General features: G+C 44.2%; 1 protein-coding gene across 1 annotated transcript; it reads right to left on the bottom strand.

Annotated features, from left to right (window-relative positions):
- Positions 1 to 123: 123 nt before the first annotated feature.
- On the bottom strand, positions 124 to 24,817 carry BRMS1L (BRMS1 like transcriptional repressor). Its single transcript, XM_083167472.1, has 10 exons — positions 24,580 to 24,817; positions 19,628 to 19,718; positions 18,000 to 18,127; positions 16,508 to 16,587; positions 15,277 to 15,373; positions 12,949 to 13,035; positions 9,619 to 9,683; positions 8,145 to 8,184; positions 2,104 to 2,230; positions 124 to 1,132 (listed from the first exon to the last, which is right to left on the bottom strand). The coding sequence occupies exons 1-10, from the start codon at positions 24,713 to 24,715 to the stop codon at positions 1,015 to 1,017; spliced, it is 969 nt and encodes a 322-aa protein (XP_083023598.1). The 5' UTR covers positions 24,716 to 24,817; the 3' UTR covers positions 124 to 1,014.
- Between the last annotated feature and the right edge of the window lie 943 nt (positions 24,818 to 25,760).

Consider the following 25,760-nt stretch of genomic DNA (forward strand, 5'->3'; position numbering starts at 1 on the left):
TTATGAATAGACAACATTGAAAGCCTAGCAAATAGGAACTTTGGATCAGAATCGCCAATCACGGACTTATTTCCCACCTGCTAAACACGTAAAAAAAAAAAAAAAAAATTAAAAAACAACAACTTTTTACTGGTCCCTACTTGAAAGAATTTATCAGTTCAATGCCATTCAATGATTACACCGAAAATACAGAGGATAACAGCTAAAGTGTTTTAACATCCATTCAGTTCACTCTGCAGAACATTAGGTTATTCTAATGAGAGACGTTTCAATAATTAGCTGTAAGATACTTATAGAAAGGATTAAAAATATCAGATACTTCATCTGAACAGCAGGCACACAATACTGAATATTAAAAAAAAAAAAATTCCAAAGTACAAGTACGTGAAGGGCTTTTGTTGGTTCTTTAAACAGAACGAGTTATAATTTGTACATAAGAGACCCTGCAGCTATTCAGATCTGTCAAAACATTGTTCAAACTTCGTTAAAGAGGTCCTTATACCACTAGAGATCAATTCATGCATGACATAAATAAATGCGTATATAATACAAGTGAAAGGTTTAATACTGCAGCACTTCCCATTAGCATTGGCACCCCCAACGTAACCGAGTGACAATACGTTGCTGCCTTCTCGTTCTCTGTCTGAGGACCGTTAAGTGCAATTACTGTTCACGGATGCCAAGCCGCATGGAACGGAACAGTCTGCCGCAGACAACCTCCCAGCTGAAGACGGTACGGACAGGTCACCTGTAAAGTATATGCCACTATGAGGTCCAGAGGTACTCGAGTCTTTGTATCCACAAATAAACTGTCTTATGAAGGATTAATCTTGATATGGTCTACATAACACTTTAAACACAGATACACGGTCATAATACTCCAACATGCTCACAAACACTCCCAAGAACACTTTAAAATGGTCCGAGCAAAATCATCAGACTTCCCCCGTGACTTGGCACAGTTTCCATCCCCGAAGGAACAAGGCTAGTGGATATGCGGCTGGGATCAGCCAGTCAGATGTGCTTGATGCTGTATTTCCCTTTCTGGAGCTGAGAAATGTACAGTTTAGACTTGCTGCCGTCTTGTCTCTTAAACCATACCTCGTCGTTGTTTATGGTTGTGATGATGGCACTAAAAAACAAAACAAAAAATTGCACACATTTTCAGTTGGACATATTTGAGTAACCATTCAACTCTGAATCAGGCACAATATCCAGACAGCGGAGTCTCAAAGGCTTTCAGGTAAGTATTCCATCCTACCCCTAATCCTAACCTCCTCCACCCCTGCATCTAACCCCAATAGTTACCTTCAGGAACCGGACTGCCCCTGTTATCTCCCGACATATTCCTTGTAACTCCTACACATTTACCATTACTACCACTGACAGCTGCTATCTTCCAGCAACACGTCTTGCAGAACATCTATGCAATAATGCCCGTTACAGCATCCTTATTACAAACCTTAGGATACATTAGCATACGAAAACTGGGCCTTATTCAGGATCTGATCGCAGTACAAATTTGTTCTCTAAATGGGCAAAAACCATGTGCACTGCAGGTGGGGCAGATGTAACATGTGCAGAGTTACATTTGGGTGGGGTGTGTTGAAATGGAAATCTCAATTGCAGTGTAAAAAGAATGCAGCCTGTATTTACCCTGCACAGAAACAAAATGACTCACACAAATCTAACTCTCTCTGCACATGTTACATCTGCCCCACCTGCAGTGCACATGGTTTTTGCCCGTTTTGAGAATAAATTTGTACTGCGATCAGATCTGAATAAGGGCCAATGTGCAGACGTATGTCTATTCCATTACTTCAGTCAGTAGCTATAAAAACCTGGCTCGTGTACAACACTTCCCGACCACAAAGATTTAGCACCTGCAAGCAGCATCTTACGGCTATACCTCTGCTGTGTGTGTGTGTGTGTGTGTGTGTGTGTGTGTGTGTGTGTGTGTGTGTGTGTGTGTGTGTGTGTGTGTATATATATATATATGCACTAAGTCACACTGCAAACATTGATCATATTAAAGAAGGATAACAGTCCTAATAGATCTAATATAGTCCACTGTAAAGGCACTTTTAGATTTATTGAAACTACCTTGTAGGATACTCGTCCTTCTTGTCAATGCTGATCGTTTGCCCACGGCCGTACCAATCCCCATCATAATGCAGGCGACCATCCTCTGATCTGGCACTGTGCTGATGTTTTTCCAGCTTCACTGTAACTGATGAAACATGGAGTGTTATACATTGATATGGAAAAACAAAACCTCATATCACCACAATTACTGAACGTTTCCTCTAAACCATTGGTCCTCAAACTCTGCAGGTGTCCCAGGTCTCCACACAGAACCACAAGGGTAGGATTCCACTCCACATGTGGCTCTTACAATGTGTCAGTGAGTAATGGGCACACCTGAGCACCTGCAAGGTTACCTGGGTAATGTGTCAGTGAGTATTGAGTGCACCTGTTTGGAAACATGGGAAATGTTCCTGTGAGTAATGAGTACACCGGTGCACTTGCTGAGTTACCAAACTGTTTGGACACCAGAGTAGAGTTTGAGAACCGCTAGAAAGCTCCTGTAAAAATCATCAAATCTAACATGGACCTAGACTGACTCAAGGTGACATATGTACTAACTAGGGTGGCAAATCCTGGGATCGACGTTTCCAATCCAAGGACTGCGCATGTGCAGTCTAATACCGGGCTGCGTCTGAGCTCTTGCTCAGATGCTGCCTGGCTTCTCCTGTCACTGACTGTTTGGCTCTGCGCAGCGTGACCCGGTCAGAGGTCACGCTGCACAGGCCACACACCCGCTCCTCCCACCTGGTTCCCTTCTGCCCAACTTCTAGCTGCACTACCCACTCTCCACATGACCCCCTGGCACCCGCTCAGCTCCAGAACAGGCATATGGTAAGTAAATATGCGGTTTGGCCGGGCATTTTTTTTTTATTAGGGAAGCCAATCCCAGGATGCCGAGATTGAGGATTTTTCAAACCCGAATCCCAGGATTGGAAAAATGCCCTGGGATTGGCTTCCCTGTCATGTGATAGGTGTATTTGAAAAATGGTAGTTATGAGCTGGGGGGGGGGGGGGGGGGCACCACATACAATTGCAGTGCTACGGATTAGCACAGCCTGGTCAGACTTCATTTGCATATGGATGATCGAGATACATTTTTTACTAAACACATTTTCTACAGAAGGTTCTTAGGAATCTGCGAAAGATGGAAATACCTGAGGTTATGTGCAAGGCTGCTACTATGCAACATTGTGCTCTAGAGTCATTCTGGTGCTAGCAAGCAACTAAAAAAACACAATTCAATAGAAAACAGTCCACCAAGAATGCCAGCTGATTAAAGTGGTTGGAATGGCCACACCTCATGGACCCCAGGAGGATGCTGTGCGGCGAGGGAATTCAGGCAGCGCTGCCCACAGCTGAGCTGTTACGTGAGGGAAGGGGGGGGGGGGGGGTCGGACAGCGCTGCCGAGGCTGTGGTGTTAGGAGACGGGGGTGGGGGATGCGCTGCTGCCGCGGCTGTGCTGTTAGGAGAGGGGGATCCGGGAGCTTTGGCTGCGCTGCTGCTCTGTTGGGAGGTGAAGATGGGGTGAGGGGTGGGCAACCCTGGCCCACGACCAGATTCTGCTTCCTCCCTTGTGGCAAAAAAAAAAATAAAAAATAAAATATGGTCGCCAGGAAGCAGAATCTGGTCGCCATGGCGATCGGGATTTGTCGAGCCCTGGCTTAGAAGCAGGCCACTCTCTTATGTATAGCGAAAAAAGGGGGGACAGTTAGAGATTATTTGGGTGCACTCTTGGGATAGCTATGTGGTCCTTTCAATTAATTTGAGATAAAGTGATTTGTTTAAAATGTAACCTTTATTTATACTTTTGTTAAAAAGAGGGGGGACGTATGTGTTTCCCCTCTCCACAAAAAGAAAAAGTAAAGAAGTGCATTTAAAGTAGGAAATGGTGCTTTTGTTAAAAAATGTGATTGTGATGTCCTGATTTTTTAGTGCCTTTATTTGTACGTTTATATTAACGTGATATTTACCCCTAGTGGTTTTCCAACCTTATTATTCTTTATGCATTTTAATGGGCCTTATTTTTATATTTGTATTTATTTGGTTACCTTTCGTTTAGGTAATCCTCTCTATTTTTCTACCTGAGAATAGGCTTTATTCCCTGTAGGTATTTATGTTGTTTGACACTTCTCAGTACTTTGTATTTTTGTCTGTTCTATTGATGTTATCTCAATCTTTTATCTGGGCTCACTGCCAAACTCTCATTTGTAGCCGTTTCAAGGATACTTTGTTTCTGACCTGCTTATTCTGTGTGGATTTTATTAGGGAGACGTATGGTTCTTATATTTCTTTATGTTTGTTTCTCAACGCTTTTTAGCCAGTGCCACTCTCTCTTATGAAAACCAAATCAGATTTGCGGATGTCCTTTACCCTTTCAACGTATATTCGCAAGGCACGAACCAGTTTCCTTAACTTGTCCCTATTTTTTTGTCCCTTCAGGAGGGGAAAACACCGGGAGCACAATCTCCTGGGTAAAATGAAATTAAGACACTACCTTTGGTAGAAACTTAGGCACTGTTCTAAGCACAGCCCTCTCTTCATGAAAAATAAAAAATAAATGGAGCCTTGTAGGACAAGGCGCCCAACTCCGAAACTCACCTAGCCGAGGCAATAGCCAACAAAAAAGGTAACTTTCCAAGTTTGACCTGTGGCTAGGCCAAAAGGAAGAGCCTGAAACTGGAGCGGAGTCTCCCCTACTAAGTAAGGACTGATGTTCCTTTAAGATAGGCACATGGAGATAAGCATCCTGGATGTCCACTGATTCTAGAAATTCCCCCGACTATATGCTTAACAGCACAGAACGAAGAGACTCCATATGAAAGTGGTCCACCCAAAGATGCAGATTTAAAGATTTTACATTTAGAATGGGTCTGAAGGACCCATATAGTTTGGGGACCAAAAAGAGAATTTAATAAAAGCCTCTTTTGTTCTTCCTGAGGTACCGGGACCATCACCCCTTTCTCGAGAAGGGACGTTGGCACCCCCAAGAGGGCTTTCCGCAGGCGAGCTTCCTGCGGTAAGGGTGTAGGAAGAAACCTCTTTGGGGACTCAAGGGTCCGTGGAGGAGTTGATCCACTGGTCCCGAAACTCCAGGAGACAACCCACTACTCTGACGCTATCCTCGCTTTTGGACGGGTGCTTCTTGGCAAAGACCCCGAAACGGAAATCGGGGTGCCCTCCCCTTACTGGCTGGAAACTTTCCTCTACCTGCCTGTCCCCTGTTAGAAGCTCCCCCTCAAAAGGAAGAACAAAAGGACGGCTTAAAGGCCCCAAACTTGGACACTGAGTGTTTTGAAGTTGTGGGAAGAAAAGTGCCCCCCCCCCCCCCCTTCCCTGTAGCTTGCTTTATAATGAACTCCAGTTCTGACCCAAAAGCAATTCACCCTTAAAGGCCAGTGCCTCAAAAGACTTTATTGATTCACGGTCTGCTTCCCAAGCTTTTAGCCAGAGCGCTCTCCTTTCTGACAGTGATGTGGCTGACACCTTTGACGCCATCTTCCCCAGCCTCACATACATACTCTGCCACACACCAAAGCTTCTCAGCCAGTGTGAAAGATTCAGAATCAGGCCGTAGATGATTTTCTAAGGCTTCAGCCCATTTAATCATAGCCTTGGATACCCATGCCGAGGCAATAATAGGGTGCAGGGTAAAGCCCACCCCTTCAAAAACCACCCTAAGGCATCCTTCAATCTTTTTGTCTACTGGGTCTTTAAATTCTGCACCCCCTTGAACGGGTGAGGCCGTGGCTTTAGACAACCTGGCCACAGGTGAATCCACTAAAGGGATTTTGTCCCATAATTGAACATGTTTCTCTGGAATTGGGTACATGTTTGCAAACCTTTTAGGCATAAGAAGCTTCTTATCAGGAGTTTTCCATGCTTCTCCTAGTAAAGAAATCAGGCCCTCAGCCGAGGGAAACGTCACAGAATGTCTGCGTACTTTCTTAAAACACAATGTGCAGGCACTTTATCTTCCTCTAACAGATCTAAAGCCTGCTTACTGCCAGGATCAAATCCTCAATCCCCGGGACAGAAGATTCAACTTCCTCCTTCTGGTCCCAAAAAACATCCTCCGCACACACACCCTCCTCACCAGAATCTAAATTCAACAGGGGAGGTGTGGATAAGTGGGGTCTAAAGTAACCTCAGGGGTTTAACCAGCTGCAGTGTCCTGCATGACCGGTCCCTGAGCTGGGTCCCCCTGAAATGATGTAATGGAGCCCAGAGAAGGTTGAGCGGGGGACATCACCAGGTCATATCTCTGCCTATTTAGAGCCTTAACCAAGGCATTCATAGACCTCCCCAATGCAGCCGCCCACGCAGGATCATGCTTGCTCTGGGCTTAAACCCAGACTCACATGAGGGTCACAAATCACCCTGATCCATCTGTTCAACAGTTCATTTAACACCACAAAATCTGCAGTTAACTAACATGGCAGGCGCTCCCTCCCCCAACGCAGCAGCCCTACACCTGTCTGTCATGATATAACACACAGTGCACAATTTCAGGCAATTGCACAGAATACTGTATCAGTGTTACTTATCTGTCTGTTCGCTGTCAACGATCAGCGGGGGAAGCACTGCCCGGGAGAAACTTCTCACTGCACTGTAATGTCCAGCTCCACAGCCTGGAGAGAAAAGGGCGCCAGCACAGAGAGCAGGAAAAGACCAAGTCTCTGCTTCAGCGGGGAAGGAAGCCTATTGGTGCCTTTTCCCCCTTTAGCCGCTCCCACAAGTGTTTCTCCTCACCTCCAGTGCCTCCCCTCCTTCATGGGACTACTTGGAAGCGTCCAGCAGCGCTGGACTCCTGTATAGGCTTCACTTCCTTTTCAGGATTTCAGCCTATAAACCCCTTAAGATGGCGGCCGCTATCGCGGGGAGTCCATCCCCCATGTATCACCCCTAAGCAGGAAGCTGGTTCAGGAGGCCCAGGAAAACCTCTGTAAAAAAGGCGGTTAAGCGTGGTGCAGAATACGCAGCAGCGCCTCTGCGTACAGATCACTGACAGGACGCGCTTCTGTCAGCCTCTGCTGCGCTCTCAGTGTGCGTGAACTTCTAGCAGAAGTAACACACTGGAAAACCTGCACTAACTAGTGAATTAATAAAATAAGAACACCTAGCTACTCTACACAAAATGGCTGCAGTCAGTACAGCACCCACTCCGGTGGGCACCTAAAACGAACTGAGGAACTCTGGGATGCAGAAGGGAGGAGCCTGCTCTCTAAAGAAGTCAGCATAGGTGCCTTGCTCCTGTGGACCCTCCTACATCCTATGGTAGAGCGGTGTCACCAGGATGGACGAAAGAAAAAATGCAGTGTGAATCAAGATACATTCATACCTTCAAACACCTTGGATGAATGGCACAAGGGGGCTCATGAAAGAGTGAGCGGGGAAGACAATTGGGGGTTAATCTGAGGCCACATCCATGTGTGGTGTAACACAGGGAGGGGACCAATAACTTGTATAATGAGTGTTAAACTGGATACACACTAAGATTATCTTTCCAATTTGGCTGTTTGGAACGAAATCTTGTAATGTCTGGGAAGACATTTCAACCAATCATTTGCTCCCAAAAGAAGCAAAATGGACTCCCTTGCTCCCCAAAATTACCAGATTTACCATTCCATATCAGTCAATCAATTTGGGAACATAATCTTAGTGTGTACCCAGCATAAAGGTGCCCACACACTGTGCGATTCTTGCATGTGAATTGAACTTTTTCATTTAAATTGCATCGCGCCTAGTTCAAAGCGCACCCATATGCGATATGTACTCTACATGTTTAAATTACATATTGTAGTCTAGTCCAAATAGCAGTGTATAAAGTTCAGATTGCACAGCACATATTGTATTGCTGAAATCACACCTCTCCCCATGTGGACACCATAAGAATAGCAGGTACAGGCCGTCTGCCTGGCCTAAGTTACTGTGCCTCCTGGTGGTCAGAACACATGGCTACAGGTCCGACTGGCACCTTTCTGTTTGATTTACTATTTGCTAAATAATGCGAATGTGACTGCAGAGTCAGAGTGGAGAGATTCAAGCAAAAACTCACCTTCCGGTTTTACGCGATGTGGACCCAACGTCGCCATGGCCTGCACAATAAGACATTGTTACAACTATTAGTTTTGCTATTCAATGCACATTAAATATACACTGCAGAGTTTAGTGCAGTGTTATTTATAATAAAAATAAAATAAAACACACAATCATGTACTTCATGTATTTGACTAAAGACTCCTGCAGATCATCAAATGAAGAGAGAGAAAGACAGACGGACAAAACAATGGTTGCCATTAATGTAGTGATGGGATGAATGACCACTATTAACCTATACACATTAGGTATAATGATATAGTGTTCATATTGTTCAGTGAGAACGGTCAGTATTGTTAATGTGTGCTCCCACGGGTCGTTAACATCTATGGTCGTCTGTGTTTGCAGGTCAACATTGACTAGATCGCTAATGACTGCAAGTTCGAGCGGGGACAGCAGATGTCACTGATCGATGTCGATAACTATCATTCAGTGTGCAAACACTAGATCATATGCCCGGGTGTTCCACCAATATAGTGTAGTATATCGCCCAGTGTTATGTGGCTTTAGTGGGGGTATTTATCTATGCATGGGTGAAGACAGAAATCACTAACTAGGGTGGCCAATCCTGGGATCGGAGATCATGCTGCGGAGGCCGCACTGCCCGCCATGCTCTCTTCAGCACCGCCCGGCTCTCGGCCATGTAAGTTAATTTGCGGGGTGGCCGGGACGTTTATTACTTAATCCAATCCTGGGATTGAGCAATTTTCAATCCAGAGTTTGAAAAAATGCCCTGGGATTGGCTTCTTTATCACTAACCAATCAGCTCCTGTGTCGTTTTTTTTTCAAACACGACATCAAACTGGGGGTAGAAGCCGATTGGTTAGTGATTTCTCTCGTTACTGATCTCTCGCCTTGCTTTGATAAAATTCCCCCCTTAGATACTTTAAACTGTTAAAACAAAGAAAGGTAACACTTGTCTACAGTTGAAGCCAAGCACGTCACCAAAAGTACTGTTTCGGTGGATATGCGGTCAAGAGTTCGACAAAAACAAAAAAAAGGCCAACATGCGGCAGATGATATGGTCAACAGTTTTATTTTATGGATATGAACCTTATACTTTGTACCATGCTTTGTTCCCAATCAGAGTTAGAGAGCAGTACACCAATTTTGGTGTTCAGGTGATGAAATCTATATATTGACACCAAAAAACCCTCAGGTTGACCTTTTAAGTATTGATGCCATATCGCCCCACTTATACCAGAACCATTTTGAGGAAGCTAGAGGCACTACAGACATCACTGTTCTGGCCACGTCTTACATACAGAGGTCATCTAATTCTGAAAGCCTGGGTCGTTAGAAGGTGGAACCTCTGAGAACCGGGGCGGACTTCTTTGACAACTCGGTTTTGCATACTGGAATAACGGACATTAAGCTTCCGAATAGAAGTGTAATGATATGTTGCATATAAAACAAATAAGTCATCTCCTCACCTTTCTGATAGTAGTCCAGTCTTCAAGTATATCCAAGTCTTGCAACATGTAAACAATATATGGACGTGTACCAGATAAGGACAATGACATAAATGTAAGTGTTTCGTATGATTACGTTATTTATATAGCGCACACATATACGGCAGCTCTTCACAGAGAATATTTGAACATTCACATCAGTCCCTGCCCCAGTAGAGCTTACAATCTATATTCCTTACCACACATACATTCTAGTGTTACATTTTATTTATATATAACCTTTTTAGATTGTTGGAGGAAACCGGAGTACCCAGAGGAAACCCATGCAAGCACGGGGAGAATATACAAATGCTGCACAGTTAAGGCCATGGTGGGAATCAAACCTATGTCCTCAGTGCTATTAGGCTATTGCTGCCATCTGCATGGAACCATTAGCATCCTTTTGCTTAGGCATAGCATATGTACTAACTGTCCCATTTTTTTGCCTTCAGCTACTACAACCAACTTTCTTGACAGTCATACGTTATTCCCATGCATGGCCAAACTGTGGCCCTCCAGCTGTTGTGAAACTACAAATCCCAGCATGCCTTGCCATCATTTTTACCATTCTCGAATAGCAAAATTGTAGCAAGTCATGCTGGGACTTGTAGTTTCACAACAGCTGGAGGGCCGTAGTTTGGACATGCCTGCATTATCCCAATATTTACCTAATTGTATTTTCCCTTCATGTTTCACAAATTGCAGGTCATGTTATTGTGGCGAAGTATTGAGTGCTATGCAGATGAACGTGTGTGGGTTAGCAAGCAAATAACATACCAATTATAGTAAAAGGCCAAACACCCACACAGCTAATGGACGCCAGCTCTTATCCAACACAAATAAGATATAAAAAAAATAAATACATAAAGGATCAGTCTTCTGCAAAGAGGGAAGAAAGTAAATCAATTATATATGTGCATAGTATATACACATGAAATAATTTATTGAACTACATACATGTGATTGTTTAGTAAGGTCTTACACATCTAAGATCTTCGAGCTGCCGTGCAAGTGGGGGTCCCACGGAAAGGGGAGATTTATACGCTTAAACTGTTTTTTCTGCTTTAACATAATCATGGACAAAAGAACTTAATCTGCTTATGTGGGCAGGCTTCATACACAGCGAGAGAAAGTCCGGTTCTAAGGCTTTACTAGAATAAGATAATTAGTGATGATGGCAGAGAAGGGGCATTGTGCAAAAGTCCTAGTGAGGTCATTTTCAGTGACGGACCTACCACCAGCAGCCAAAAATAGTAGACTATTAAGTGATTACCAGGCCCAGGAGATAGGAATATATAGAACAAAAATATAATCTTAAAATGCTTTAAAAGCGCCTGGAGTCCTGTTGGAGAAAGTGCGCTATATAAATTACATTTACTTACAAGGTTGAAAGTGGGGATTGTCAAATTGTTTTAGAATCCAGAATAAGAGAGTGTAGGAGCAAGGCCAGGGTCCCTCATACATGTTATATTATATATAGCTACCTATATATTCCTAATATGGGTTAGGTCCTTTAAATCTACAGGGTCTAGGTCTACAATCAAAAGGTCGACAGCTAATAGTCGACGGGGGTCAAAAGACATGTTTTTCACGTTTTTATTAGTGTCAGTCAACATAGGATGGCTTGGACGCTGCTCCTGATGAAGCTAGGGGACTAACAGCAGGGAAATGCGTTGAGCCATCACTGACACATCCCACTGGAGCAGGGCTGGGCAATAGCGGCCCTCCAGATGTTAATGAACTACAAATCCCAGCATGCCTTGCATCAGTTTCAGCATGGCCACATAGCAAAACTAATGCAAAGCATCCTGGGATGTGAATTTCATCAACAGCTGGAGGGCCACTGTTGCCCAGCACTGGAGGAATCTTTATTCAAATAGACTCCAATTTGGTCTGTGTCATCTCCCCAATTTGCACCACCATTATCCGGAGGCTGATCCGAGGCGACCATAGAACTGCAGGTCCATACCATCTCTGTCCACCGCATTCCAAAGGACTGTCGGCCACCCGGTAAATAACAAATGTCGCTTATCTGGTACTGGAGAAGTCCTAATCCATCATTATATTCTTCATATACACCCAGTGGTTATGTGCTATCTATATATCCACCTAATAGTTTTTCATCACTAGTTTAGACTGAAGCAAAGTGTACAACTGTTGATAATAAAAATGTATAACTGGTAATAAAAATCGGATGTTTTCTTTTCAGAAGGAAGGTTCAAAACCCAATGCGTTTCGTCTTAAAAAAAAAGACTTCATCAGGGGTTCAGACAAATAATAAATGAATCATAAATATGGTGTAACATGGATCCTTAATACATACTTTTTTCACAAGATCCCATGATCTACAATGAGATGTGACGTCTCATAAATCAATTAGTGGTAAAGTGCAACACTGAATTCAGGGCAATATGTCAACATCGATTTCAGAATAGTAGACACTTAGAATTCGATGCCAAGATATCGACAATCGGTCCCTTAGAATTCAAAAAAATACGGGATGGGTAGCATGATGGTAGTCAGTATCTGGTGAGAAATAACGTGTTAGTACCTCTAGCAGCCAGATAACTGGATTACATTCTATCTATCTACCTATATGCATCTATATGAATTCAGCTTTATTAATGGAATTCAATATGTTTTCAAAAAAGTATTGTTATATAATTTTATATTAATATTGCTTTATAATAATTGTTTTTTGCCTAATTCAATTTTTATATATAGAAGAAACTGATCACTTTTTATTGCATACTATATACAGTCGGCACGCCCACTTTTTTTCTTAAATTTCTATATTTGGGACCAACAACCCCAGTACCAGCTGCCTGTTAGTGGTGCACCTCACACAGCCACTTTTATGGACACCATACAAGTCTACCGGTCTCCTTGCATGGCTCGCACACTATTATAATCTAACACTACGCTCATGTAGATGGTAAGGTATGAACCAAATAATTAATCATAAAAACCTAAAACCTGGATACCCGTAATAAATTATATAAGCAAACATCTGCTGTAAACTTTTACATCTATTAAGTAAGTTCGGTTTCTGTATTGCGAGGCATGTATGGGATCAGTAGCTGCAACAGAGTGATTGCCCTTCTACTGCCATTTTGGAAGGTTCCTCGGGGAACACATGAACTTGTGACATAATACGAACGGTCAATGCTTAGGCCCTCCCTACGGCAGCCTTGAGGTGGCTTATCACATAATTGCCAATGTATGTAAAAGAGACTGAGGGGATTTGTCACACGAAGTGGGAGAACTACAGTGGGTGCACCGAAGAGATCACACAAAATACAAAAAGGATATCGGAGACAACAACAGGCTTCTTCTTTTTATCAGGACTGAACGGGTCCTTGCGCTTCCGCCGAGATTGCAGTTCATCATTCCACAGCTCTGACAATGAAAGAAGGTTAGAACATTAAAACAAGGAAATTTCTGCTTTAAAGCAATATTTACTAATCAGGGGAGGAACCTTCCCTGAAATAATCCCAAAAGCAATCATTTCTCATTTGGGGTTATGAGTGGTCTACCAACCACACCAGTGCTGTGGTCATTGTCCTGAAGGGATACTGGGCAATTTTTGCAAGCTGTGGCTGCCTCTCTGAATGGGAAACCAGACAGATTTGGCCATAAATATTCTTGATTTAAAAAAAAAAAAATTCCTTCCTTATTAGGAAGGTTATAAAAAAAAACACTAACACTTATGCTGGCCACACATCAGACCAACTTTTCTCCAACCATCCAACTAGTTGGTTGGATGGAATTGTAACCTGGTACATGTCATTTGTTTCCTGAATCTGAAAATGGACACTAACTGTCACTCAGACAATGTACTGTAGTTGGACCTGTTTGATTTAAACAATTTGACTGAATGTTTTTGTCCATTCTCCTGAGTTTGTGAGCAAATTGCTTATTGACATTTGCCCCCATACAGTAACAGATTTTCAGTCCAACCAACTAGTTAGATGAAAGTTGGTCTGATGTGTGGCAAGCATTAGAACACACACACACACACACACACACACACACACACACACACACACACTTCTGTTCCTCACTCTGCAACAGCAACTTCCACCAGAAGAAATAGGATGCAGTCACTAATTCATCTTAAAGCCGCTATTTATGATTTATGCCGGGGATTTTCGAGTATGATCATTATATTACGTACTATGCTTCTATGCAGTCATTTTTCACGACACAGTAGAGCAAGACAGGGCAGTTTCCTGCCGTAATGTGTGCAGCAATATGTAGAATTGTTACATCATAGAGAAACAAGTTCCCCCATAAGAGTGCACCGCTAGAACCAAAGCGCAGTGATCACATAATTGGCCAAAGACGTACATTTCAAGAATAGCCAACATTTTGACTCCATAAGAACTTGGGAAATGAGAAACTTCCTAGCAAGAACATCAAAGATCGGCCCAACAAGTGAAAGCCATCACACAGCCACCTCATTCTCTTCCAGTTTTCAAACCTACAAGCGTTCCCTGAAAACTCACCTCTTCAGGCAAGCTCATCAAATTCCAGAACCAGCCACATAACCTTCATATACCGTTGTTATCTAATTACATCCGCAATATACAGTCCACACATACTTAAAGCACACCTTTTGGGTGCCAGCCAACTGGATTTTTCTTATTTATATTGCACTTCTAGATCTAGAACTGAAAAGCTAGAACTGCATTGGTTGCTATTGGCAACATCTCTACTTCTATAAATCCATAAATATACCCCAAGGAATTCTTGACAATGGATGAGAAAACCTCCAAGGCCTCATTTTCTTTGAGAGATCTCCTCAATCACGCCAAGTGTGAACGAGTCCAACACTTCCATGCAAGTGTTGGGGTGGTAGATACTAACATCTTCACCAGAAGACAAGAGTTGATGCAACTTAAAATGTAATTTCAATTGTCAGATCTTTTTTTCCCCTAAGTGTCCTGCCTCCAAGTGGTGGTACCTAAGAACCATCATGGTCTCCAAATAGTGAAAGAAGAAAAAAATAAAAAAAATTGTATAAGCACTTGGCAAAAGGCAAAGAGAATTGTATTACACAAGATACCAAACAACGATGTCTGGAGGTACTAAGAGGGAGGTGTAAAAGTCATCAACAATTGGAGGATGGATAATACCACAAATAGCACTAACAAGAAAAGTCCAGTTTACATTATGGTCATTAAACCTCAGTCTTAAGGTGGCCATACACTACTGTTTTGTATCGCAGCAGTGTACGGCCATCCGATCCTCTGAGAGCCGCCAGCGTCCTTTCCAGGCGGCAGGATCGCATGCAGTCCTTTCACATGTGATGTATCGCTTGCAACCCCTGTTCTCCGCTGCCGGGAGAGAGGCCTGAGGTCCTCTCTCAACTCGGGTCAGAACGCTGTAGCGTATGCGGGACTTTAGTTTCAAACTTCCCTTGGCATAGGTTTATGGAAAGATTTCATCTTCCATTTATATTATATGGGAGGGGATTACATGATCCAGTGGAAAGAAATATTTCTATACTGGATTGAACTACACAACTGAGCATGCCAGTTTGTGTCATGGCATGCCGGGATGAGTAGTTCCACCAGTTGCCTACCCGTTAGACCTTGAGATCTGTTTTACAAAAAGGAAAGAGCTAAGCGTTTCTACCTGATGTAATATCAATGCTGTGACGATCTTCTTCCAGTCTCCGAATTTTCTCTTCTAGTTCACTTTGGACCGTATCGTAGAGTAACAACTTCTCACTCTGCAATGAAACAAGAAACGGAGAAGATGCTCACATGCCTCAATGGTGCTGCTGGGGTACCCTGCTCCTTTTTTACTAGGCGAGAGGCAGCCTTTCGCTTCCAACTTACTTAATACTCACTCAAAGCCCAACATCTTAGGCGAGACCATAGGCCACATCAGGCATAGGCATCCCATGACACTAGGTCCACAAGGAGGCACTCCTGAATGGTTTGGGTGGCACCCACCCACTCTCCCACACAAAAGATATTTTACGTACACTAGACCCTCTGCATGCCAAAGTGCACAGCCATGGCCTGCTTAAACAGCTAAGTCCGGGCCTCAGGTGCGTGAACCCTGCCACAGTAAAGTGGCCCATACAACTGCAGTGTATCGGGGAAATCCTCCAATTTCCCCACTGTCGAATCAGGGCATCGGGGGATATAAAAACACAACTAAAAATCCTGATCCCAGTGGGGATTGCGGAATCTGGACTTTTCTTACATGCATAATGTTCCCTATGCGCTGTCGGATCGCCAAACCTTCAAACTGACAGTCTGGGCCAGATGTATTACGCTTGAAAAGTGATAAAATAGAGAGTGATAAACTGCCAGCCAATCAGATCCTAACTGTCATGTTACAGTGAAAAATGACAGGCAAGTGCTGATTGGTTGGTGGTTTATAACTCTCCATTTTATCAGTTTCCAAGGCTTGGTACATCTCGCCCCCTGTCCCCCTGCGATTCTCTACATATGACATTTGGGTACTATGGCCTAGAACTAGTGTTTTATGCAGACCCGATGGTTTTTGCATAACATCGATGGTTGATCACCATACATGCACAGGAGGAGCTGCTCAGTGCATGTGCAGAACAGGTCGTGTGTCAACACACCGTGCCCCCAATGCTGCGGCCTGACTGGCACGTCACCCTTGTTTTTCGGAGTGCCAAGGACAGTGTACTGGCTACAGATCAGAGACTGCCATCTGAGTCACCCATTCCATATTTTGGCAGATGATCTGATGCTGGATCCTGGGGTGCAGCAGCGGATCACCCAACCATGCACAATGCACCTCGTATTTGCACACAGCTGGGGTACACTGCTTCCATCTCTGCATTCCCCCATGTACATATTATAATAAGTCATGGATACGTTACCTCACAGTGTTGGCGGGCAGCCTGAATTTCACAGTCATGCTTGTTCTTTACCGACTCTAAGCACAGCTCTCGGTATATTCCTAGAAGAATTATATATATTTTTAAAATAAAACAGAAAAATTCCTTGTTAAAATATTTGATAAAACAGAAAGGTGTATATTGAATGCTTTTTGCGAGCTGTAACAGCGAGCAGTGCTGCCTGCTCACTGTCACAGCTCGCACAGTCCGTATTCAACCGACCCCCTGCACACGCCTGGGTTTTTACAGCGACGAGGAAATGGCGCGTGCGACTGCCAAAACAGCAAGGCTTGCGCTAAATGCAGCGGGCTCGATGCATTATCCGCGAACCTCGATGTTTGGGGGAAACCTTGCTGTCCTCTGACAACGAGGGTTCCCCCGGAACATTGAATATGGTGAGCGGCTGGCGCAAGGGTTAAACGCCGAGGGTCTCTTGTTTTCGGCGATCCCTGCCATTTAACACCTTTGCCGGCCGCATTGAATACTGCCCAAAGACTAACATTACATGCAATATAACAAACTGAATATGGTAGAGCATAGAGACAACTGCCAATATAAAGGCTCCCATCGAAGAGGGCGAGGTATCACATGCCGTTTCTCGTATGCAATACCCCGCCAACTCAACCGGCAGCTGCAGGATCACATACGATACATTGTCCTATTACACACAATGTATCAGATACAATCCTAGCAAGGGCTACGAGCTGCGATAAACATCCATGGCAGTCCGTCGGATCTGCGACTGCCATGCGCACAGGAACGTTCACATCGCAATTGCAGGAAAATGATACTTTTAATGCGATCCTTCCCAGCAATTCGGAATCCCATAAAGAGTGGCCATACAGTATAGCATTAGCGTATGGAGGCCTTTAGGCTTGTGCAGTTCCAAAGTTTCTCATAAAAAACTAAATCTTAGACAAAAAGGAGTAAAAATGATAGTGCAGAAAATTATGCATAGCACATCTAGTCTACCAGTGAAACATATTTTAAGTGCCAACCCCCCGCCCTCCATATGCTTATGCGTCAACATTAACGGGATGAGGAGTTGGCGTCCAAATTTTAAATGGCAGGACCCATACACCAGTGTTTAACCGCTTGAGGCAGTGGACTAGAGGTAGGAGGCAATGGCAGCTTCAGGGGTGGGGCTGCAGCACAGCCCACAATTGAAATAAAGGAGCGACCAACTGCAATCGAATCCCGACCGGCAACATTTGGGGTGGCAGTTGGTGTGGAGCTGTACCCCCCCCCCCCCACACTCTTCAGCCGTTCAGACCTTAAATCTAATGGCATTTAGAGAAAAAAAAAAAAAGCTTTAATAGATTAACAAGTTCTATTATGTTGCAAATAATTGCTGTATTTGTAATTAACACAGGTAGGGATGAGGCCTTGAATGTTATTAAATACATGCCTTTGCCACAGGCAACATTATAGCGATTAAAAAAAACAATCCTGGCATGATCTCCGCGTACTGTACCTGCCACTTTTGTCCGTATCTGCATGTTCTCTTGTAACGTTGCCAGTGGTTCTAAATACTCTGGCGCTTTCCCAGCAATCACTTCCTGCAATTTGGCATCCACTTGACTCAACCGTTCCTTATAAAGTCTATAAAAGAAGCGAATGTTACATTTCAGAGCTGGTTCTCTTATGCAGCCTAGTGAATGAAATGGTGCAGTCTGATTTCAAACATGACACACACATATTGCCCGATTCAGAGCCACACGCTTCCGATGCTCAAGTAGTGGAGAGTTTTGTTATTTCTACTTCTCCACAGTGTTGGAAGCTCCTGGAATGTGGCTTGGTGGACACAGACTTGGCCCGTATTATGGGGGTGCTGCAAACGTGACAAAGTGACGCACCAGTTGTTTTTTTGGCGCCTATAGACAGAGGGCGTCGCAGCTCATGCACAGAGGTGCACAAGGAAAGGACTATGGAGCGGCATTTGGGCGACCACCAAAAGACACAGCAGCATCCCTATACTTCTGACTCCGCCACATTCTATCACAGATATTCTTCCAGAACCGCTGGCATCAAATGCTCATGGCTGGATTTGTCTTAAAGCTATATGGACTGTTCGTTCCAAAACATCTTTTAAATTTTATGGTTACTCCATTGACTTTTCACTGGTCATGATTAAACTTCTATTCCTAACAAGTACTGAACTCAGTAATATCCCCTTTATAGGAAAATATGGTCTTTTAAGGGACTGCACCTTTGAAGGATCTTCCGAGTTCGGCCATCGTCCTGCACTGCCACCAAACAAGTTACATTCCGCCTGCTGTATTGATCGTGGTGCAAGATACATACAGTTACAGTATACACATATATACATTGCCGGTAAATTGTGTTAAATCAACCCATTTTGCAAGCTTTTATTGAACCTGAAGCGGTTTATTGTCTCAATGTACTCAAACTTAGACCGGTGCGGTGGGGAGTAAGGCGGGGGGAGTGGAGGAGGCCGCACTGAGGTGACGCTGCTACTTCCTCCATAAAAGTGAACGGGACCAGAGGCGCTCAACCCGGGTTACCCGTTCACACTGCCCAGCAACCCGGGTCCGACCCGAGAATAACACTGCTTATATCCCGGTTCAGATCGCTGGGTTACTGGCCCTGGGATATTTGACATGGCTCTTTCACACTGCACACCAACATGCAATAACCCAGGATCGACCCGGGGTATTTGTGCAGGGTGGAAGGGGTATTTGGGAACCACTGGATTAGGATAACAGAATTTTCTGTGTCATCAGCAAATACACAAAGTACACACAGCATGTTATGGTTAAATGTGAGACAATACTCACTTAAAGCTTCAAACTAATGGGGCCTACACATGGGGAGATTTCAGGGCATTTTTTAAGAGATCTCACTAGATTGTATAGAAAATGCCCCTACATCGCTCCGTGTGTACATATAAATATCCCATATGCAGGATAAATCTGGTGAGATTGCTGGCCAGTGTTCTTATCGTAGAATAAAGAGACACCTGCAAAAGAAAAGTCATTGGCAACAGCCCTGGGACATGCAAGTCATCTAGTGGCAACCAGCTAGGTTTAGGTGATGAACCAATCAGACCATTTGGTATCCTGATCAAAAATAAATACTTACTGATCTTTTAAATCAGTAAACTGCTTTTCTAGGTTGGACATTTCATCGAGGCATTCCATCCGTCGTCGCTCACAGTCCTCATCGTCCATTTCTAAAAGACAAATATATAGAGTTTTTAGAGATTTATTATACATACATAACACTGTCAAAACTACTAATACTGGCAATGAGCCTTGAGACGTTGAAACACAAACTCCCCTATGTGGAATAGTATTTAAACCAATTTATCACACTTGTATTAAAATAGTTGTAAAAATAATCTTCAACTCTTTAAATGTTAAAACAGCGGATCGACATGAATTGATCGGAAGGGGTTCCAATCTGTTAAACGCTAGCGGTTATAGCCGCTAATACACCTATCTTTGACGGAAACACAGCCAAAACTGAAAGGTTTTGGCCATGTTTCCGGCAATCTCAATCAGACATGAAAAGATGCCTGATTGGGGCAGGGAGGACGTCACTGGGTCCGCAGCAGCAGCAGCTTACATGGCACCGTCCACCTGCCTGCCGCCGCCCGCACCCTCCCACTGCCTCCCGTATCCACCCGCTGCACTCACCTGCCCCGCCGCCGGGTGAGAGCCGCTGACCCAGCCCAGGTCCCGCCGCCGTGCTCACCTGCTCCCCTCGCCGGCCAGGTGAGCATTAATCAGCAGCCAAATCGGACATCTGGATTTGCCCACTGCATTGAATAATGGATGCCAGATCCATTCATGCAAAATAATTTTGGAATGGATCCAGCATCAGTTGAATATACCCCATAATAGTGGACCACCACAAGGGAGAATAGTCGTGACCCAGAGTGTCGGGGTTTTAAACAGTTGGGATCCTGACATCAGGCTAATGACTGTCGGGTACCCATCTGGCACCCGTTGCTGACCATCAGATTACTTTTCTAATCTCAGTCAATGAGTCAAGGAAAAATCTGTTAAAACTCCTCCCATCATTTTGTGCCTCCACAATGCTGCCATGTATGTGCTGGCTGCTGACTACACATGTGATGCGATGACCTTCTGCAGTAACTTGCTGGGGTCCTGTCATTGTTATTGTCCAATGGGGTCCCAGAGCAAAACAATCTGAGAACCCCTGGTATAGCAGATAAACAATGTCTACTTCGACAGTCCCTAGGTCGACCACTAAGGAAAGACAGTGACTAGGTAGACGCCTAAGAATGGTCAACGTACGCTAGGTCAACATTCGCAGAAGGTCGATACAAGCTTAAGTTCAACATGAAGAGAGTCAACGTGAGTTTCACGGTTGTTATTGTGTAGTTAGACCTATGTCAACATGGACGCCATGCTTCGAGCACTTATATTTTCACTATGCCCACTTGGATAGTTTAACTCGTCTCAACCTTAAGCTTGTGTTGACCTTCCTTCAAATGTCGACATATGGTATGTCAACCATTCTTAGGTGACAAAAAAATAAATAAATCACTGTCGACCATTAGTGGTCATCCTAGTGACTGTCAACCTAGACACTGTCCACCCAGAGGCCGCATAACGTGTAGAGATGGCACATGTTGAGTAGCGCTGCTGTAGACGATGCCAAAGCGGGAGAACGATAGCGCCTTTATTTAAATATAATTTCTTGGGTCTGTCCCAGGGTTTTTTTTAAGCTGTGCATGGAGCATAACATGATACATTATAATTACATATACCATGACAAAACAGAGGGCAACGCTGGGTACACAGTACATGATTAGCGGCACCACCAATATCGTCATGATATTGCCATTACTTTAGACGAATGATCTAGCACTAAAAACACTGAACAAGATCACCTGACCCCTCAACAAACACAGTCGTTCAGATGACAGGGGGGCATCGTTATCAAGTGTATATACATACTAGACGATATGCACGATAATTAACCATGGGGTAAACACTAAATGATAACATTAACAATACCATACAGTGACATCATCAGAACATGCAGTCACTGACCATCGTCTGCAGTGACAGAATGCAGTGAAACCTGACAATATAGAGGTTATTGTTAACAACCGGCAGGAGCATGCATTGCTAAGTAATGATATGCACGTTGATATTGTTTGCGAGTCCTACTGCTGGAAACAGAGACAAGTTCTCCATGTTCAATGACAGATGCGGTCACCAAGGAGTCAGCAGAGATAACCAGGAATACTAGAGACTTCTACAACAATGCCCATTAACCTCAGCAAGAGCACAACGCCTATGGTAACCAGTAATAGTTTTGCTCCATGCAAATCATTTTCCCAGTCTTCCCAAAGTCAAGCCTTGTACACACACACAGAGATTTGCTTTTGATTAGATTTTCTATTTGTTCTGGCATTAGATCTTTCCATTCGATTTAACATTAGATCTGTACTTTTTGCATTAGATATTGAATTTGATTCGATATTCATTCACGGTACATTGTACACAATCGATTTACTGGATCGAATTCGATATTTCCTTGGCTGCACAGTAGATTTTTCTGTTCGATTTTGTGAAAACGGGAGCGCGCATTGAATCAAATGTAGATCGAAAGTGACACAAAAACCATTTGATTTTGTTTAGGATTCAATTTTGCTTCTATAAGCAAAATCAAAACGAAAATCAGGAAAAATTGATGCATGTGTACAGGGCTTGAGAGGTTTTATGTGTGTGAGATGTTTATGTGGGTGGCAGAACACAGTTTATAAAGGTGCAGGCATCTATGAGCGCCATCTGCAGGCCACAAAGATACTGAAGATTTGTCATCTTGTTATAGGAAAATGACAAACCGCTCCATAGCGCATAAACATTAGTTAGATAAAGAGTCAACTCAAATAAAGTGGGCATGTGTTGCTCCCTGCTGACCACAAGCTGTACTACGGCAGGTCATTAAAGTCAGTTTATGCCAATAGAGAATATTCGGTACTTGTTTCTTAGCAAGGCGCCCGTCGTGGTACTGTACATCGCATGCCTTAAGTTAAGGTACTTAAGGCATGCGATGGACGCGATTTTCTGTCTTTAACTGGCTCAATTACCGGTAAGTGAAAATCGCGTTGATCGCGTCCATTATAATGGACATAGGTGACAATGTGAAAAGGGCCAATATGCCCCATTTCGCATTGAATATGTGTAAAAAGCATGGTTAATGGCCACCCCGCTATTGACGCCAACCCGAAGCGTGGCAAGCGCAGCGAGCCCGCGAGGGGCGGCGGTACGCATCCTCCGACCTTTTCATACCCCTACTATCCACGTCGGCGTGGAGTTGAGAATAGAAAGTGTGGAGAGCGCAGCGAGCCCCGCAAAGGGGTCGCGGATACCTGTGAAGCCCGTAAGGGGACGCGATACCTGTGCGCTCGCCACACTTTCTATTCTCAACTCCACGCCGACGTGGATAGTAGGGGTATGAAAAGGTCGGAGGACGAGTACTGCCGCGGCTCGCCACGCTTCAGGTTGGCGTCAATAGCAGGGTGGCGTTACAATAGGGGGCCCTTTAAAACATCAGGGGGGGTTTCTATTAAAATGGGGTGTTTTGGGGCATTTCACATTAAAATCAATGCAAAATCTGGTGTCAGGGACCATTTTGCATTGATTCCAATGTAAAAATCGGGTCGGTCGCATCGCATGCGATTTGGTTGGCATGCGATGGACGCGATTTTTTCCGACGCAATGGTCACAATCAAAATCGGTGGTGCTGTGCTAGGAAACAAGTACCGAATATTCATACAGCCATTTCCAGGTCTGTGCATGATGTTTACTGAAGCAAGTTGTACAGGACAACACAAGACCATGGACAGCGCTCTATATACTTCTCCCTTACCTACTAGGACCGTGGTTCTCAAACCTCATCAGCACAGCAAACAGCTGATTTTTCCCAGGTCACCTAGCAGGTGCACTCATTACTCACTGACACAGCTGAAGTTAATTATTACACCTATGATTCTGAGAGGAGAACTGGGAAACAAGAGCTATCTGGGGTTCCGAGGACAGAGTCAACTTATGATTCTAGGAGAGAACATTTGCCTGTCAAGGCACATTTAAAAAAGAAAAAAACACAACATAACAGAAGATTGAAGTTAACATGTATAAATTAAAATAACGGACTCAGAAATAAGATTCTTTAATTTTTCATGAAGTAAAAAGGAACGAGCTCACGTGATTATTCTGCGCACTATATAATTTACTTACGTAAGGTTGGACTTACTCTAGCTTTTTTGCTCTAAGGGCTAGACACACACACACACACTAGAAGATATGGTTAAAAATATTGGTCAATAAAAGGGTTTCTGCGCAATATCACTCACAATATCGTCTAGTGTGTACAATCAACATCATTACCAATGATTGAGGCCTTCTGACCATGTAGGTGAATTGGGCTATATAGCCAGATGACCTGCCCGTTCAGCTCCCATGTATTGCTCGCTGGCCATCCTGTTGGGTGAGCGACATGCAGGTGACAACACTTTTTACCATTGCTAGTACACACCCATTTTGAAGGGTCGCGGATATTATCTTCAGGTCACACCAAAAGGTCCAACGGGTTATCGGACATGGTTACAAGCCACGTCATAGTGGCACAAAGTCACGGACACCGCACAGGCTGGACCCAGGTTATTGCTGGGTCTTCCCTCTGTCGCCAAATAGATCTAGGTCTCCAAGCGCAGCTGATCTGGTTCTCTTTATGTTTTTGGTGTGACCTGGGTCCTACCGTATCCTACCTGGTACCAGGTGCAACCCAGAGTAGAGATTGCAGGTACCACCACCGAGATAGCACCTTTCACACCAAAACAGGTTGTCCCTAGCAATAACCCAGAATACAAGGTTGGGTTTTAGATGCATATACAATATAGGGGCAGTCACTGTACCCCTCCCCCCCAAACAATCATGAACACCCTGGACACTGTGGCTACAGGCAGTTTCTAAGGTAGCAGCACCATGTCATGGGCACGGACGATGGCAGGGATGCCGGGCGAAGACTGTATGAATGAGAGCCGCGCTTACCCGAGCTATCTCCCTCCTCGCTGCCGCTGGAGCTGTCCGTGTCTTCATCCTCCGAGCTGCTGCCCTCGTTCTCCGGGTAATCCACCTCCATGTCATTGTGGTTACTCTCCTTCTTCTCTCTGGAATGGACCGGCATTTCCGCCCTCGCTGACCGTCTGCGTGAGCCCTCCGGATCCACCACCTCCCTCCTCCGGGGCGATATGAAACTCACAATCTAACTATTTCCACCAAAACCACGCCCTCGGCGTGCTGGCCGCGCTTCTGATTGCCTGACAGCTCTGCTCCTCTCTCCTGATTGGTTGTGGATCTCCTGTCTCCTCTGCATACTACTAGGTTTGGCTGAGAGCGAGATGTGTATGCCTCGTATTCGGGTTGCATTCCGGGATACGTAGTCTTGGTTGACTCACTTTTCAGAGTCGGTTCCAACATTTTATCAGGGATGGGACTACGTATCCCAGGGGGCGTTGCGAAACAGCGTGGCTTTCGGGCGCCTTATAAACAGAAAGCACGGCTGACTGAAGCAATCGAATACCCATGCTCTTGCATGCAAAGATACAACTAGGATACTGTATAGACAGGTCCCATACACCATGCGACTTCAGTTCTGCCCTCGGAGAAGTCGCATGCATTCCCACATCAGCGGGATGGACCATCGGAAACCAACCATCAAATGATGGCAGGTCATCCGACATCGAATCTTTTGATGCAATGATAACTGGCCATGATTGCACGAAAATAATTTAATAGATATAAAACATAATTTTATGTTATATGCAAATATCTGCAGCTTGGCCATCGCAACACCATCAAATTCTTAACATTTGGTGGCGACAAACATCGGAATGCCACCACTGAATGGTAAAACCACTGCCAAGTGCCAATTGCAACAAAAACATTGATAGATGCAAACCATCGCAATGTGACATCCATCCCTAGAAGAATTTCTATTTTTTTTTTACTTAACTTTAATTTGTTTTATACATGGTACAAGCGTATACCATATATTAGCAGAGGGTTTAGATTTGGACCTATAGGTTTGCATATGTACCAACATGACCATTTCCAGAAGCCTCAAAATGCTCTGTTCCTGGACCTTTTTCTAAATCCATGATGGCCGTCACCTGTGTTGAACTCAGGGCCGGCGACAGGGGGGGTCAAGGGGGACAAGTGTGACGGGCCCC

Source organism: Crinia signifera, chromosome 12 (assembly GCF_055691185.1).
Source record: "Crinia signifera chromosome 12, ASM5569118v1, whole genome shotgun sequence".
Taxonomy (NCBI): Eukaryota; Metazoa; Chordata; class Amphibia; order Anura; family Myobatrachidae; genus Crinia; species Crinia signifera.

Excerpts from the sequence above, each read along its gene's own strand:
- BRMS1L (XM_083167472.1), bottom strand. The coding sequence starts at position 24,715 with ATGCCGGTCCATTCCAGAGAGAAGAAGGAGAGTAACCACAATGACATG. Across the intron at positions 18,128-19,627 it reads TTTACTGATTTAAAAGATCA|ACTTTATAAGGAACGGTTGA; the intron begins GTAAGTATTTAT and ends CTTCTTTTATAG. Across the intron at positions 1,133-2,103 it reads AAGGACGAGTATCCTACAAG|TGCCATCATCACAACCATAA; the intron begins GTAGTTTCAATA and ends TTTGTTTTTTAG.